This window comes from Python bivittatus, unplaced genomic scaffold, assembly GCF_059951505.1.
Source record: "Python bivittatus isolate LINGU-HERP-01145 unplaced genomic scaffold, Pbiv_v1 ctg000310_np1212, whole genome shotgun sequence".
NCBI classification, from domain to species: domain Eukaryota; kingdom Metazoa; phylum Chordata; class Lepidosauria; order Squamata; family Pythonidae; genus Python; species Python bivittatus.
Window position 1 is genome coordinate 12,135,391 of NW_028277054.1, and position 12,182 is coordinate 12,147,572.

Sequence of the window (12,182 nt, forward strand, 5' to 3'; positions counted from 1 at the left end):
AACCTCTTAAAGAGTCTGAGGGCCATCATGGGAGAAGACCAATAAATCTTGGAGATCTGTAGGTAACGATACACAGAATAATTATGGGATTCCATGTCTGAAGCACTTCATTGGCTAAATTATCATTTTCTGAGGCTGAAAGCTGTATTTGGCTTTGGCATGGCAGGCTGAATGCCATATTCCAAAACGGGAGGGGTGAGGTCGGGGCAAAACTAAAATTGGCCTCAGTTCCATTTACTTGTAATTATTCTTCCAGATAATAGAATTACTCTCTGATCATGCTTCTAATCATTTTCCCTTTCTCGCTTTAAAGTGACACTTTGGTAACAGTTTCTGGCAGTCACAGGAAGCTGCGCCCAAACCCTTTGGAGGCCATTTGTGACAAGGAACTTAGATTACACCTCCCTGGGTTCAAACCAGCACTTTAGCTGGGTTAACACATTGCATTAAGCTAGGACTATCATATCTGGGGTGCGAGTCTCAGGACAAAGCTCTGTTTTCTTTGGGTGTAGTGATCCTCTGGATTTTCATAGCCCAGACCCGGTGCCCTTGCAAAGCCAGATGGAACTGTTTAGTTTTGGCTCAGGGGTAGATATAAACATGGTCAATCGTGACTTATTCATGAAACTGTGATTAAGAATGGTTAAAGCCTGGCTTGCTACAATGTGCAAATTAATCCTGTGTGAGCCAACGGGGATAGGAGTAATAATATAAACATACCCTGTTCTGTCTTGACCGGAATAGCAAAAGCAGCTTCTGATGCAAACAATATTCTAATCTGTATGCCACCAGCAGAGGGCAGCCATGTCATTTTAGCCTGTGATGTTTGCCCAGTTACTTTACTTAGATCCATGTTTCTCAAAACTTGGCAACTTTAAGATGTGTGGACTTCAGCTCCCAGAATTCCCAGCTAGCTCTTGCACCATTTTTGGGACCAGGGAGAGGAATCAAATCTAGCAAATGCCTGGAGGATTGGTGCTTCGGGCTGTTTCAAAGCAACATGCACACCCATACACGCAGGTGTCTGCAGCTTGTGGTTAAAAAAAGTCGAGATGGCCTCCATGATGGTGCAGTCAAAGCTGTGCCTGTTTTTTATGTGTGTCACATGTGCACTGCTGACCCTGCAAGCACTGCTTCTAAAAGTAATCACCTTGTTTTGGTCTCACGCCCAGGAAACTTTTCCTGTTGTGGAACTGCCGAGTGAGGTTTAGCAAGAACAAGTGCAACCTTGCCCCAGGGAGAGAACTGCATTTCCTCCACGACACAAAATGACTTTGATGCTATTCCACGTCACCCAGAGGTGTACCAGTACCTCCAACTCTCCATCCTTACGGTACGATAAGGCAGTGGAATGAATGGTCCTAACCTGAGAAGGCTTCCAAAGGCAATTAGAGAGGTTCATGGCGAAAAAAAAATGGGCTCAGGAGCTATGATGTGGTCTGTATCATTTCCAGATTTTTGACTCGTCCTGGACTGGGTTTGCACATTTGCACTAAGCCATAATGTGGTTTGTCTAAAGTTAGCCTAGTGTAGTTGAGCCCAGACACTGTGGTTTGCAAACTATGATTTATGGTGTAATAGTTGTGCAAACCCAGACATGGATTATTCAAGCTAGAGTTAAACTATTATAACCTAGCTGGGTCAGTGTTTGATACACTTGTCTAGAGAAACCCTTTAGCAGCAGAAGGAACAAACCCTGATGAATCTGGGCTGTTTCTAAGCAGATTCCCTTCAGATCCTTAATGTGGTGGTATGGGTGAGCCCATCTCAAGGTTGATTTGAACGTTGTGAATGTTCTCAGCAGCTATTCCATGCAACTGATGTTGCTGTTTTTAGTTTTGGTTGTTTTATCCTGTTTTTTATTAGCCACCCAGAGTCATGTATATGAGATGGGTGGCCATATACATTAAACAAATAATTTCAACACCATCCATCATTCCTCTTCCCATTGCAAAGATGGTCAACAGAGCTCCTCTTTTCAAGCACTCACAATGATAAAGGTGGGTTCGGTTGGAGTACTTAGAGAGGTAAGACTGTGTTCAGACAACACAACAGGGAAAGTGGTGGCGTTAGCACCATGTCCTTTTAACTTTGGGGTATCCTTTCTGTGTTAAATCTATGTGGTCTTCAGGAGTTGAAAATGACTTGATGGCCCATAATCAACCCATCCACCCTTTCTGGCTTACCCTGTTCTCGAAATTCAGTAACCGGGATAAATGTGTGGTGCGAACACAGCCCAAAGGAGAGTTAGGGCACGGTCTCCTCGGACTCCACTGAATACGCCCCACCCAAAGGGTCCAGCCAATTTTTATTTTTTAAAATATTTGCAATTTTGCGTCTAACGGGGTCCTGCAATTCAACTGGGTCAACAGGCGATCAGCACAATGTTGCCTGAGGCTGAAACACGCCGTGCCCTTAACCAGATAACCGAAGGGCCGAGGAAGTACACGCACTTCTAGCCTACACTGAGTGGGTTTTCTGCATTTTAGCGTGCTGGGTGGATGCGGTCAAGAATCGCCCCCGCCGGCTCCTCCTTTGTTCCAAGACCACAGGATGACCGGGCGCAGCTCGCAAGAAGCCGCGAACCGCCGCGCTCCCCGGGCGCGGAGTCCCGCAGCCGGCACCGCCCGCTGCCACCCGACGCCACCTCCGCCACCGGGTCACCGCCCGAAGGGACTGCCAAGCCAGGCTCCTCCGCTTCCCTCGCTGGTCACTTTAAGCGACGGAGCAGAAAGGCGTGCGAGGAGGGCCATCCCAGGGTCAATATTTGCCTGGCTCCGCCCACGCCCCCTGACGGGCGGGGGGCGAGGAAGGCGGAGGCCCGTTGGAACCTCGTGCAGCTCTGGGGCCACGCCGCGCTTCCCCTTTAAGAGTCGAACCTCCGGTCTCGCTCCTCGCCGTACAAAATGTATCAAATCCGGTGGGCGGGGACGCGCTGGTGTTGCGCGGGCCAATGAGAGCGCGGGCTTTTCCGCGGGAGATCCGAATTTCGCGGCACGTAGTTTGGCGCTTAAAAAAAAAAAGCGAGTGAAGGAGGAACGGAAAGAGAAAGGGCTGGGCAGCCATCGGGTTCTTTCTTGCCCCAATCCAGATCCATCCTTGCCCCCGGCAGCTTTGGCAGCGCCCGGAAAACTTGCAGCAGCCCAGCCGGGAGTCCCGAGGAGCATTGCAAGTTGGAAGAACTCCAGGAAAGGCGCTAGCAGGGCCCCAATCGGATTCAGGGCCCGGGCTGGATGCTCGATCCCTGCCTGGCTAGTTCTTCCAAAGCCTTGCAGCCCGGCGATCTAGACGCGGAGAGCGGAGGGCAGGGCTCGCCGGAGCGAAACCTCCCGTCCCCCCTTCCCCCGTCCCCGGGCATTTTGCAAAAGGCCCCCGGAGCTTTTGTTTTGAATCCGACGGCTGCATTGCTCCCCCCCGCCCCCAGCCACAAAAGCGGGTGACGGGCAGAGGAAGGGCAGGCGCCTGGCCGAGTTGCAACTTTGCAGCCGAACCGAACTCCCGGGAAAGTCCCCTCGGGAAGGCCAAGCGCAAACCTCGGGGTGCTTTTTCTTTTGGGGCTTCCGTGCACGGCTAGAAAGGACGGGTGGAAGCGGGCGGGGGGCAGAGGAACTAACGAGTGACCCGATGGCTGACTCTTTCAAGAAAAAAGAGCCTCTGGAGACGCGCGTGGATGAAGAGACCCGGGCCGTGTGAACGGATCCTCCCGCGCTGTAGCCTCGCTGCGTTTTCGTCCCGGACTTTTCTTCTTCGGCCGACCGCCCCCCGCTCTGAAAAGTACCGCAGGGGCCCATCCTCGGGAGTCCCCCGATGGCAGTTTTAAATGGCTAGGCGGACTTTTCCCATTGTACCTCTCCAGGTCGGTCGCGAGGCGCGTGGCTGGAGCTCCAAGATCTTCCCGGTTGTCCTTGGCCTCTCGGAGGAAGGCCATGCTGAGAGTTCCCAAAGCAGGGCCTTCCGCCCCCGGCCGAGGGGCGCCTTCCCTCGTCCCCCCCCAGTCACAAAAGAAAAGCCTGCCCGTCGGCAGCTCGGCGGAGCTGGTGGTCGCCGACCTCGCAGGCCCTCCGGTGCGGGCTCTCCCCGCAGCCTATTTCGCTCAGGTGTACCCCCAGACGGCGGTGGTCGCTCCGTTACCTCGAGGCAGTTGCCTTTATGCCACCCCCCATGGACCTGAGATCAAAACCATGCGATCGGCCTCCACGGGAAAACTGCCGGTAATTTCTCTTTTTTCCCTTGTTTCTGCCCCTCGGTTGGTAACTGTCACCAATTCTTGTCCTCTGGGGGATTGAGTTGGGGGGGAGCCTGTGGTACCCAGTCTTTGTTTATGCCTACCTGGCCAAGTCCAGAAACAGTGGCCTTGTTCAAACGAGGCACTAAGCCATAATGTTTCATTCGGGGTAAATCTGTGGGGCCACCCCATCCCATTGTAGTTTGTTCCCAAACCACCAGTAAGTCATTGCTTGGCATAATGCTTCAACCCAGTCATCCATCAGGTTGACAGAATCTGCTGAGCCTCCACCAAGCTGGCTTGTTTCTGGCTCAGAGTGTTGCAGGAACCGAACCATAAGAGCTGGTAAAACTAGTTTATGGTTAGCATTTTGGGTGAAACCAGCCAGTGGGGGTTATTCACCAAACCATGGCTTAAGATGTTGGGTGAAGACCACTGATGTGTCCTTCTGCAGTTATCAAAATAGTTTCAAAGTCTGGGCCACCTTGTGGAAACCTGGGTTGGAGGGCAAACCAGTTGTCCTTTGCGAGGTTATGCTGGCGGGGGGAGAGAAGAGGGCAATAGGGAAGTGTCCAATACTGAATGTTCAAAGATGTGATTCTCAAGACTGTCTCAACTTCCCTTGGTCTTTGCTTCCCCTTTTTGTTATTGCAGGAATTTGTAATTCTGCCTTAGCTATTAAAAAAAAAAAAAAATTGAACGACCAGGAAAAGAAACTTATTTCTAAGTACAAAGGAGAAGAATTTTCAGGCCTACAATGCCATCCACTAGAGGTTGGAGGACATAGGAGGAAATGGATCCAACCTTTACCTTTGGAGCTTCTCTTCCTCTCCTTCCATCCTGCAAAGTTCTTTTGCCTTATTGGGACTCTAATGTGCATGAGTCAAAAGCCACACCTAGACCTGATGCCTCCTCTAGCAGATGATGGTGATGTTTGTTGAAATGGCATCATGGGAGGGCGAGGGTGTTCCAGAATGCAGGAATCCTGAGCTTGGCTTGATGGAAGGAGAATGAAAGACAAAGAACAGGTAGTTTTCAGTCTTGGCTGAGATTCTCTAGTTTGCCAAACATCTAAACTAGGCTTCTCCCCACTTCATTAAGAATTAAGGAGGCTACTGACACCCTAAAATCATTGGGCAAGTGGCAAGGACTGCCTGGTCTCAAGCTGGACTGTCCTCAGCCTGGATTTGCCAAGTGACAAAGGACAGGTCACCCTGACATTCCCACTATATTTTGGAATGAGGCTACATTGGAACATCAGAAGAACATCAAAATGGAAAGCAGTTCACTTAGTGCTGCTAAAGTTGCTAGTGTTAAGCTGACCAGAACAAGGTCTCGAGGCATGCTGGAGGAGGCCAAGGTCTGAGTGGACTATCTTCTGCTTGTCTGCAATGGCCAGCCAGAGGTTCTAAGGAAGCTCACAAGTAAGATATAATAACAGTTGTTTTATAATGAATTCCCAACTTATTTTCAGGAACATAGTACTGCTGATTGTGGAGGTATAGAGTCATTATAAGATCCCTGCATGGCATTATCCCAGAAAATGGATCACAGAAACTTTTTATTTAAAGTAGGGATGAAGAATACATGGCTCTTCACATGCTGTTGTATTTCAGCTTCCATTATATTTGCCTATTAGCTATGTTGGCTGGGGATTGGAGAGGTTCGAGTCCAACCATAGCTGGCAGGATACCGGTTTCTCACAGTTCCTTTGAGAGTAAAGATTCTTTATCTTCAGAAGAATGTAATTTGTGGGTTTCTACCTAAGTGAAAGTGCAGCCTTCTTGGAAGCAGGTAGTTCAATCAACTCTAGGGTTACATATTGTATTAAGCAATTATGCTGTTGGCTTGATTTTGGCTTCAGATGTGCAAATCCAACCTACTGTGATTTATTCAAGAACCTTATTCATCAACATTTGAATGCTACGTAGCTGCACTATTCTTGTGAAAGTATGGCTTGGCACAGTGTGTGAACCCAGTCACAAATTGAGTTCATTGTGCTAAGCAACAAGCCATGATTTATAAACCATAGTGACTGAGTTTTCAGGACATATGAAGCTACAGATCCAAGGACTGAACCATGCTAAGCTAAATGCAATTAAGTCACATATCTTAGGGTGTTGTGTGAACCAGGCAGAGCTAATGCATTGGCTGTCTGAAAAGATGCACGGTCTCTCTGAATGGGGACTTGAGTCTTATTGGAGCTTTAACAACTAGATGAACTTTTCTCTTGCTACACTCTTAGATGCTTATGTGCTGTAGCACATAATCCAACCACTGTTGTTTCGTTTTGGCAGCCTGTCTTGTCGCTGTTTGGAGAGATGGGCTGAGAAACACCTGTATCTTGCAGCTGCAAGATGCTTCTGGATTTAGAATAGCAATGCACTGGGACTCGCTCGCTCAAAGGTCATAGGATGGACCATATCTAGTGGCAAAGCAGACACCTTGCATGCAGAAGGGTCTTGGGCTTAATCCTTAGCATCTCCAATATGGTTGGGAAGGATCCTTATTTGAAATGCCAGAACTGCTGTAAATGGCTAATGTGTGACCCTAAACCATGGTTTGGTTGGGCAACGATTGAGATAATAGAACATACTAAACTATAAACGGTGGTTTGTAAACCAGAATGATTGGTTTTAGACAATCTATTAAACCAAAACCAAACAAATCACGTGATGGATTTTCATGATGCGCGTTGTGGTATTAAGGTAGCCTTCTGCGTTTCTAGACAACAGCATAACTATGTTTTGGTGACATGTTTTTCCCTTCCTTTGCAGTAACTCTAGTTTCTCACAATGACATTCACAACTGTGCTAAGCCATAATATGGGTTCTTATGCGACGTGCAAATGGGGATTGGTATCGTAGTCACTGAAGAAGAAAAACATAGTTTGAATGACACTTTGTCATTGGTGTACTAACTATAATTGGCATATAGGGTGATGTTCAAATGGAATGTGTGGTTTGTGGTTTCCTGGTGTTATTTGGTCCCCTCCCAAACCTGCAACCAAAGTATTTGGTGGAACAATACAAAAAAAGAAACAAGGGATTAACTAAACAAGCCATTATTTCTTTGCTCATCTGCATGTATGTAACTCTGGTTGTTTAACGAGCAATGGATCGATGTGGGGTGGAACTCAGTTACTAGCCTGGTTTGGGCATAACTGCAAGCCATAATGTGACTCAGGGGTGTTTGCAGGGAAAATCTGGAATAAAGCTATAAGCTATCCCAGCTTCTTCCTTAAACAATCTATAGCAGTGTTGTCCAAACTTGGCCACTTTAAGATGAGTGGACTTCAAGTCCCAGAATTCCCCAGCCAGCATGGCTGGCTGGGGAATTCTGGGACTTGAAGTCCACGCAAAGTGGCCAAGTTTGGGCAACACTGATCTATAGGCATAATGAACCAGAAATTCAAGGAGGAGAGACTAGTCTAAATGTATGAGAATCAGGAAAAAGTAACTTCCTTTTGTCCTCACTAGCATGCCAGTCATATTCCCGGTTCTTAACTATTGATGGTGTACCATCAGGTTGGTGTCAGCTCTTAGGGACCACATAGATAGCCCTTGTCCAGGTTGATCTGTCCCAACCTGGCCCTTCTGGTCTTTCAGTGATGCATTTATTTAAGCTGTAGTTGAGTCTGCCTTCCTTGTTGCTGGTCATCCTCTTCTTCTCTTCACTTCCACTTTTCCCAGAATTATGGACTTCTCAAGAGAGCTAGGTCTTTGCATAATGTGTCCAAAATATGGTAATTTGAGCCTAGTCATTTAAGACTTGAGTGAGACTTTGGTTAATTTGTTCTATGCTCCACTCGTTTGTTTCCTTGGCTACCATGGTATTCTCAAGAGCCTTCAAACCACATTCAAAAGAGTCAATATTCTTTCTATTCTGCTTCTTCAAAGCCCAACTTTCACTTTCATAGAGTGTCACAGGAAAAAACCATTACCTGCATGATTAATCTTGTAGGTATGCACGTATCACAACATCTAAATATCTTTTCTAAGGCCTTTGTTGCTGCCCTATCAAGTGCTAAACTGTGGGGTGAATTGACTGCTTGTTTCTTTACTGTTGACAGTCAATCCTAAAAGGCAGAACCTACCCATCATTTCAGTGTCTTCATTGTCAGATTCTAAAGTTGGTTGGTATACCTCTTAGTTTGGTCTTTGTATTTAATCGTCATCCCAATTTTTCACTGTGTGCCTTGACTTCCATTACTACCTGATTCTTGCAAATCATTTGCATTATCAGGTATCAGTGTAGTGTCATCAGCAAAGCACAGGTTGTTGATGTTTCTTCCTCCAGTTTTAAAACCACACCCATCTTCCAATCTAGCCTCCTTCAGTATATATTCAGCAGGTAGGTTGAACAAATCAGGAAAGAACATACAACCTTGTCTCACTCTTGCCAACCTGGAATCAGTCTGTTTCACCACGTTCTGTCTGGACTGCGGCTTCTTCTCCTGTGTATAGGTTTTGCACGAGGACCATGACATGTTCTGGCATTCCCATTTTCTAAGGATATTGCACAGCTTGATATGGTCACCCAGTCATTCTGTAGTCAATGAAGCACACTTTCACTTCTTTTTTGTATTCTTTGGCTTCCCAGCATGCATCAGCAACATCTCTTGTTCCTTGACCTTTTCCAAAACCAGTTTGAACATCTAGTATTTCCCTTTCCTTGTAGGGCTGTAATTGGCACTGGGTTATCCTAAGCATTATTTTACTAGCGTGTGCAATTAAGGATATTGTGTGATAGTTTGCACACTGTGTTAAGTCGCTTTCTCTTAGTATTGGTATGTAGACAAACCTCTTCCAATCTGTTAGGCCTTGGGTTGTTCGTCACATTTGCTGGCATAGCCGGTTAGAATCTTTACTGATTCTTCTACTGCTTGCTGTATTTCTGTAGGGGTTCCATTGATTCCTGTAGCCTTTCAGTTTGGTAATCATCAGAGTGTTAATCTGACTTCATATTCTAGTAATAGAGATTCTTGTAAACAGGGAATATCTTCTAAGTTATCTTGGATGTTGACATGTCTACTGTACAGAATTTCAGTATGGTCCTTCCATCTTGGTTTGATCTTGTTTTGAATCAACTCTAAATCATCCTTTAGCATACAAGGTTCAAACCTCCTTTTGAGTTGAAAAAGGGTTTTCGAAGACTTTTTTTGTTTTTCTGTGTCTGTTTCCATCTTCAGGGTCTGTACAGATATTGTAATACTGTTTGTCTCTTCTAACAGCTTTCTGAAATTCGTTGTGAAGTCCCTTCCTTAGATCTTTGTCTTTCATAGCTTTGCTTTCTCTTCTCTTCTTGAAAATGTCCACCATCTGTTCTGACATCCAGTTTGCTTTCTTCTGTTTCTTGGTCTTTGGCAGTATCTTTTCACATTCATCCTTAACAACTTCTTTGATTTCATTCCACAGTTCCTTTGGTTCCTTATCAATGAAGTTTATAGGCTTTCAAAGAGATCCCTGAGATTCTTGAAAATGGTGGATGTATGCTCAAGATCTTATTGTGGAAACTGTTCAGTTTTGTTCTTCCACTTGAGCTGGAACTTACACATGAGTGGTTTGTGATCTGTTCCATCTGTTCCCTCACACAGCTATAACTGAGCTCTTCTACTTCCTGGTACCAGTAATATCGTTTATTTTATTTCTGTGCGCTCCATCTGGTGACATCCATATAAATAAGTGTCATTTTGATTGTTTGAAGGCTATGTTAGTAATAAATATATCATTGGATTGGCAAAAACTATTAAGTTGTTCTCCTGTTCCATTTCTGTTTCCCAGCATACAGCCTAACTCCTTACGGTTTCTAGTTTTGGCATTCCAGTCTCCCACCACAAACAACACATCTTGCTTGCATATTATGTTGATTTTTGATTGGACCTGACCATAAAACTTCTCAGCTTTCTCTTCTGCATCAGAGATGGAAAATAAACTTGGATAAATGCCATATTAAAGGATTGTCTGTGAAGTCTAATTGATATTTGATCATTGACTGCATCGTATCCAAGTACTGTGTTTGCTGTATCCTTCCTGACTATGAAATCACTGTGGTTCCTTCTTTGTTTTTCATGTCCTAAGCAGTAAATAGTATGATCTTCTGGCTGAGTCCAATTTCAGTCCATTTCAGTTTGCTGATGCTTAAGATGTTAATGTGTAGTCGGTTCGTTTTGTATTTCACTGTGTCGAGTTTTCCCATGTTCGTGCTTCTTACACTCCTTGTTTCCACTGTAATTCTGTCTTTGCAGCTTCATATTTTCTTTTCCTGCATGGAAAGTTAGCAGCTAGACACCAGAAGGCTTTAATCTAACTGCATTATAAATGCCATTAGTAATCTGAAAGCTCCTCAGCTCCTCTTTAGTAGTATGTTGTGTGCTATTCGGCCTGAGGGGCCCATCGTCTGGAACAATATCGTCAATCACTTTATCTTGTCTATCCATGTGGTTTTCTTGGTAAAATGCAGGAGTGGCTTACTATTACCTTCTCCAGTGCAGTATGAAATGATGCATTTGCCATAGTCACTAAAGTAATCATCTACCTCCTGACTCTTTCTATAGTTGCCCAATATAGGGGCCTGCTTTCTTTAGTGGGAGCTGGGATGACCTTAACAGTTTTGGGGACCCTCCTGGAGGTTATATTCTTGGAGTACACTCCTGGTGTTCTTCACTCATCCCTTCCTGCAATAGTCCTTGTGATGAAGCAGCATGATAGGACTTGCGGGGGATACAGTGGTACCTCAGTTCGCGAACTTAATTTGTTCCACGATTCTGGTCGCGAGCTGAATCAAATTTCCCCATAAGGTTCAATGTAAATAAGGTTAATCTGTTCTGACCCCTACGAACGTGGTCGCCAACCGAATTGGTCGCCAACCGAATCAAATTTTCCCATAAGGTTCAATGTAAATAAGGTTAATCCGTTCTGAAACATATGTATTTTTTTTTTTTTAACCACAAAAATATGAAACAAAGTACAGTACAGCATGAAGAGAGAGAACACTTGCTTGAGGTGACACCAAAAAGCTTCACAGCAAGTGTCTGTCTGCGACCATGATCTCGCCTAGAGGAAGCCACGACCACGTGTCAGAGCAGGGAAGATGGCCGCGGGTCGTGTTCGTCACCTGATGCGGAGTTTGCGAACAGAAGCAAAATTTCGTGAACGGTGCTGTTCACGAACCAAATTGTTCATGAACAGAAGCGTTCATGAACCGAGGTATAACTGTACTTAGCTATAAGCAGCCTTTCGTAAAAAAAAATGTTCTCCCATCAGCAACCCAGGAAGCATTACAATTCCATTTTTCCCAAGCTGGCATTTTGCATGCATTGGACTCCAATATCCACTATTCCAGTTTCTGGTCCAGCACATCTGGGAAAGATGCATGGCAGTTGTTGCTAAGATAACCACCAGATAATGCATATCAAGTCCTTTGTATGCAAGAAACTGTTATGCATGCATGGAATATTAGCAAATTATTAGGTGCAGGGCTGGGCTGTTGAGGTGATTTGTTATGTGGGACAAATGAGCTGGAGAGTGTGGTAGACCAAGATCTTCTGTGCCAAAATTCTCTTAGTATCATATTGGGGACTAAGGCAGCATTGTGAAAACGCTCAAGGAATTGAATTATTGTATCTGTGTGGTCAGGTAGAGTGTTAAATCCCTAGCTTCCTTATTTCTGGACACTGGGAAAAGTATTAGTGTTATTCCTCTTCTAAGCATGGTACTTAGTTTACTAATGATTATCGGATAACTGAAGGTTGGGGGCTTTTCCAGTTATACTTTTGCCATAGAGCAGTGTTGTCCAAACTTGGCCACTTTAAGATGAGTGGACTTCAACTCCCAGAATTCCCCAGCCAGCCATGCTGGCTGGGGAATTCTGGGAGTTGAAGTCCACTCATCTTAAAGTGGCCAAGTTTGGACAACACTGCCGTAGAGGTTTCAGAATGGGTATGCACAGTCTGGGA

At 45.4% G+C, this 12,182-nt stretch overlaps 1 protein-coding gene across 1 annotated transcript in view; it reads left to right on the plus strand.

The window, feature by feature from the left end:
• The first annotated feature begins 3,041 nt into the window (after window positions 1-3,041).
• Window positions 3,042-12,182, plus strand: part of E2F2 (E2F transcription factor 2) — a 39,786-nt gene continuing 30,645 nt past the window's right edge. Inside the window, exon 1 of the mRNA XM_025175637.2 lies at window positions 3,042-4,211. Within this exon, the coding sequence (XP_025031405.1) occupies window positions 3,927-4,211 (285 nt within the window). The 5' untranslated portion in view covers window positions 3,042-3,926. The remainder of the gene's footprint in view (window positions 4,212-12,182) is intronic.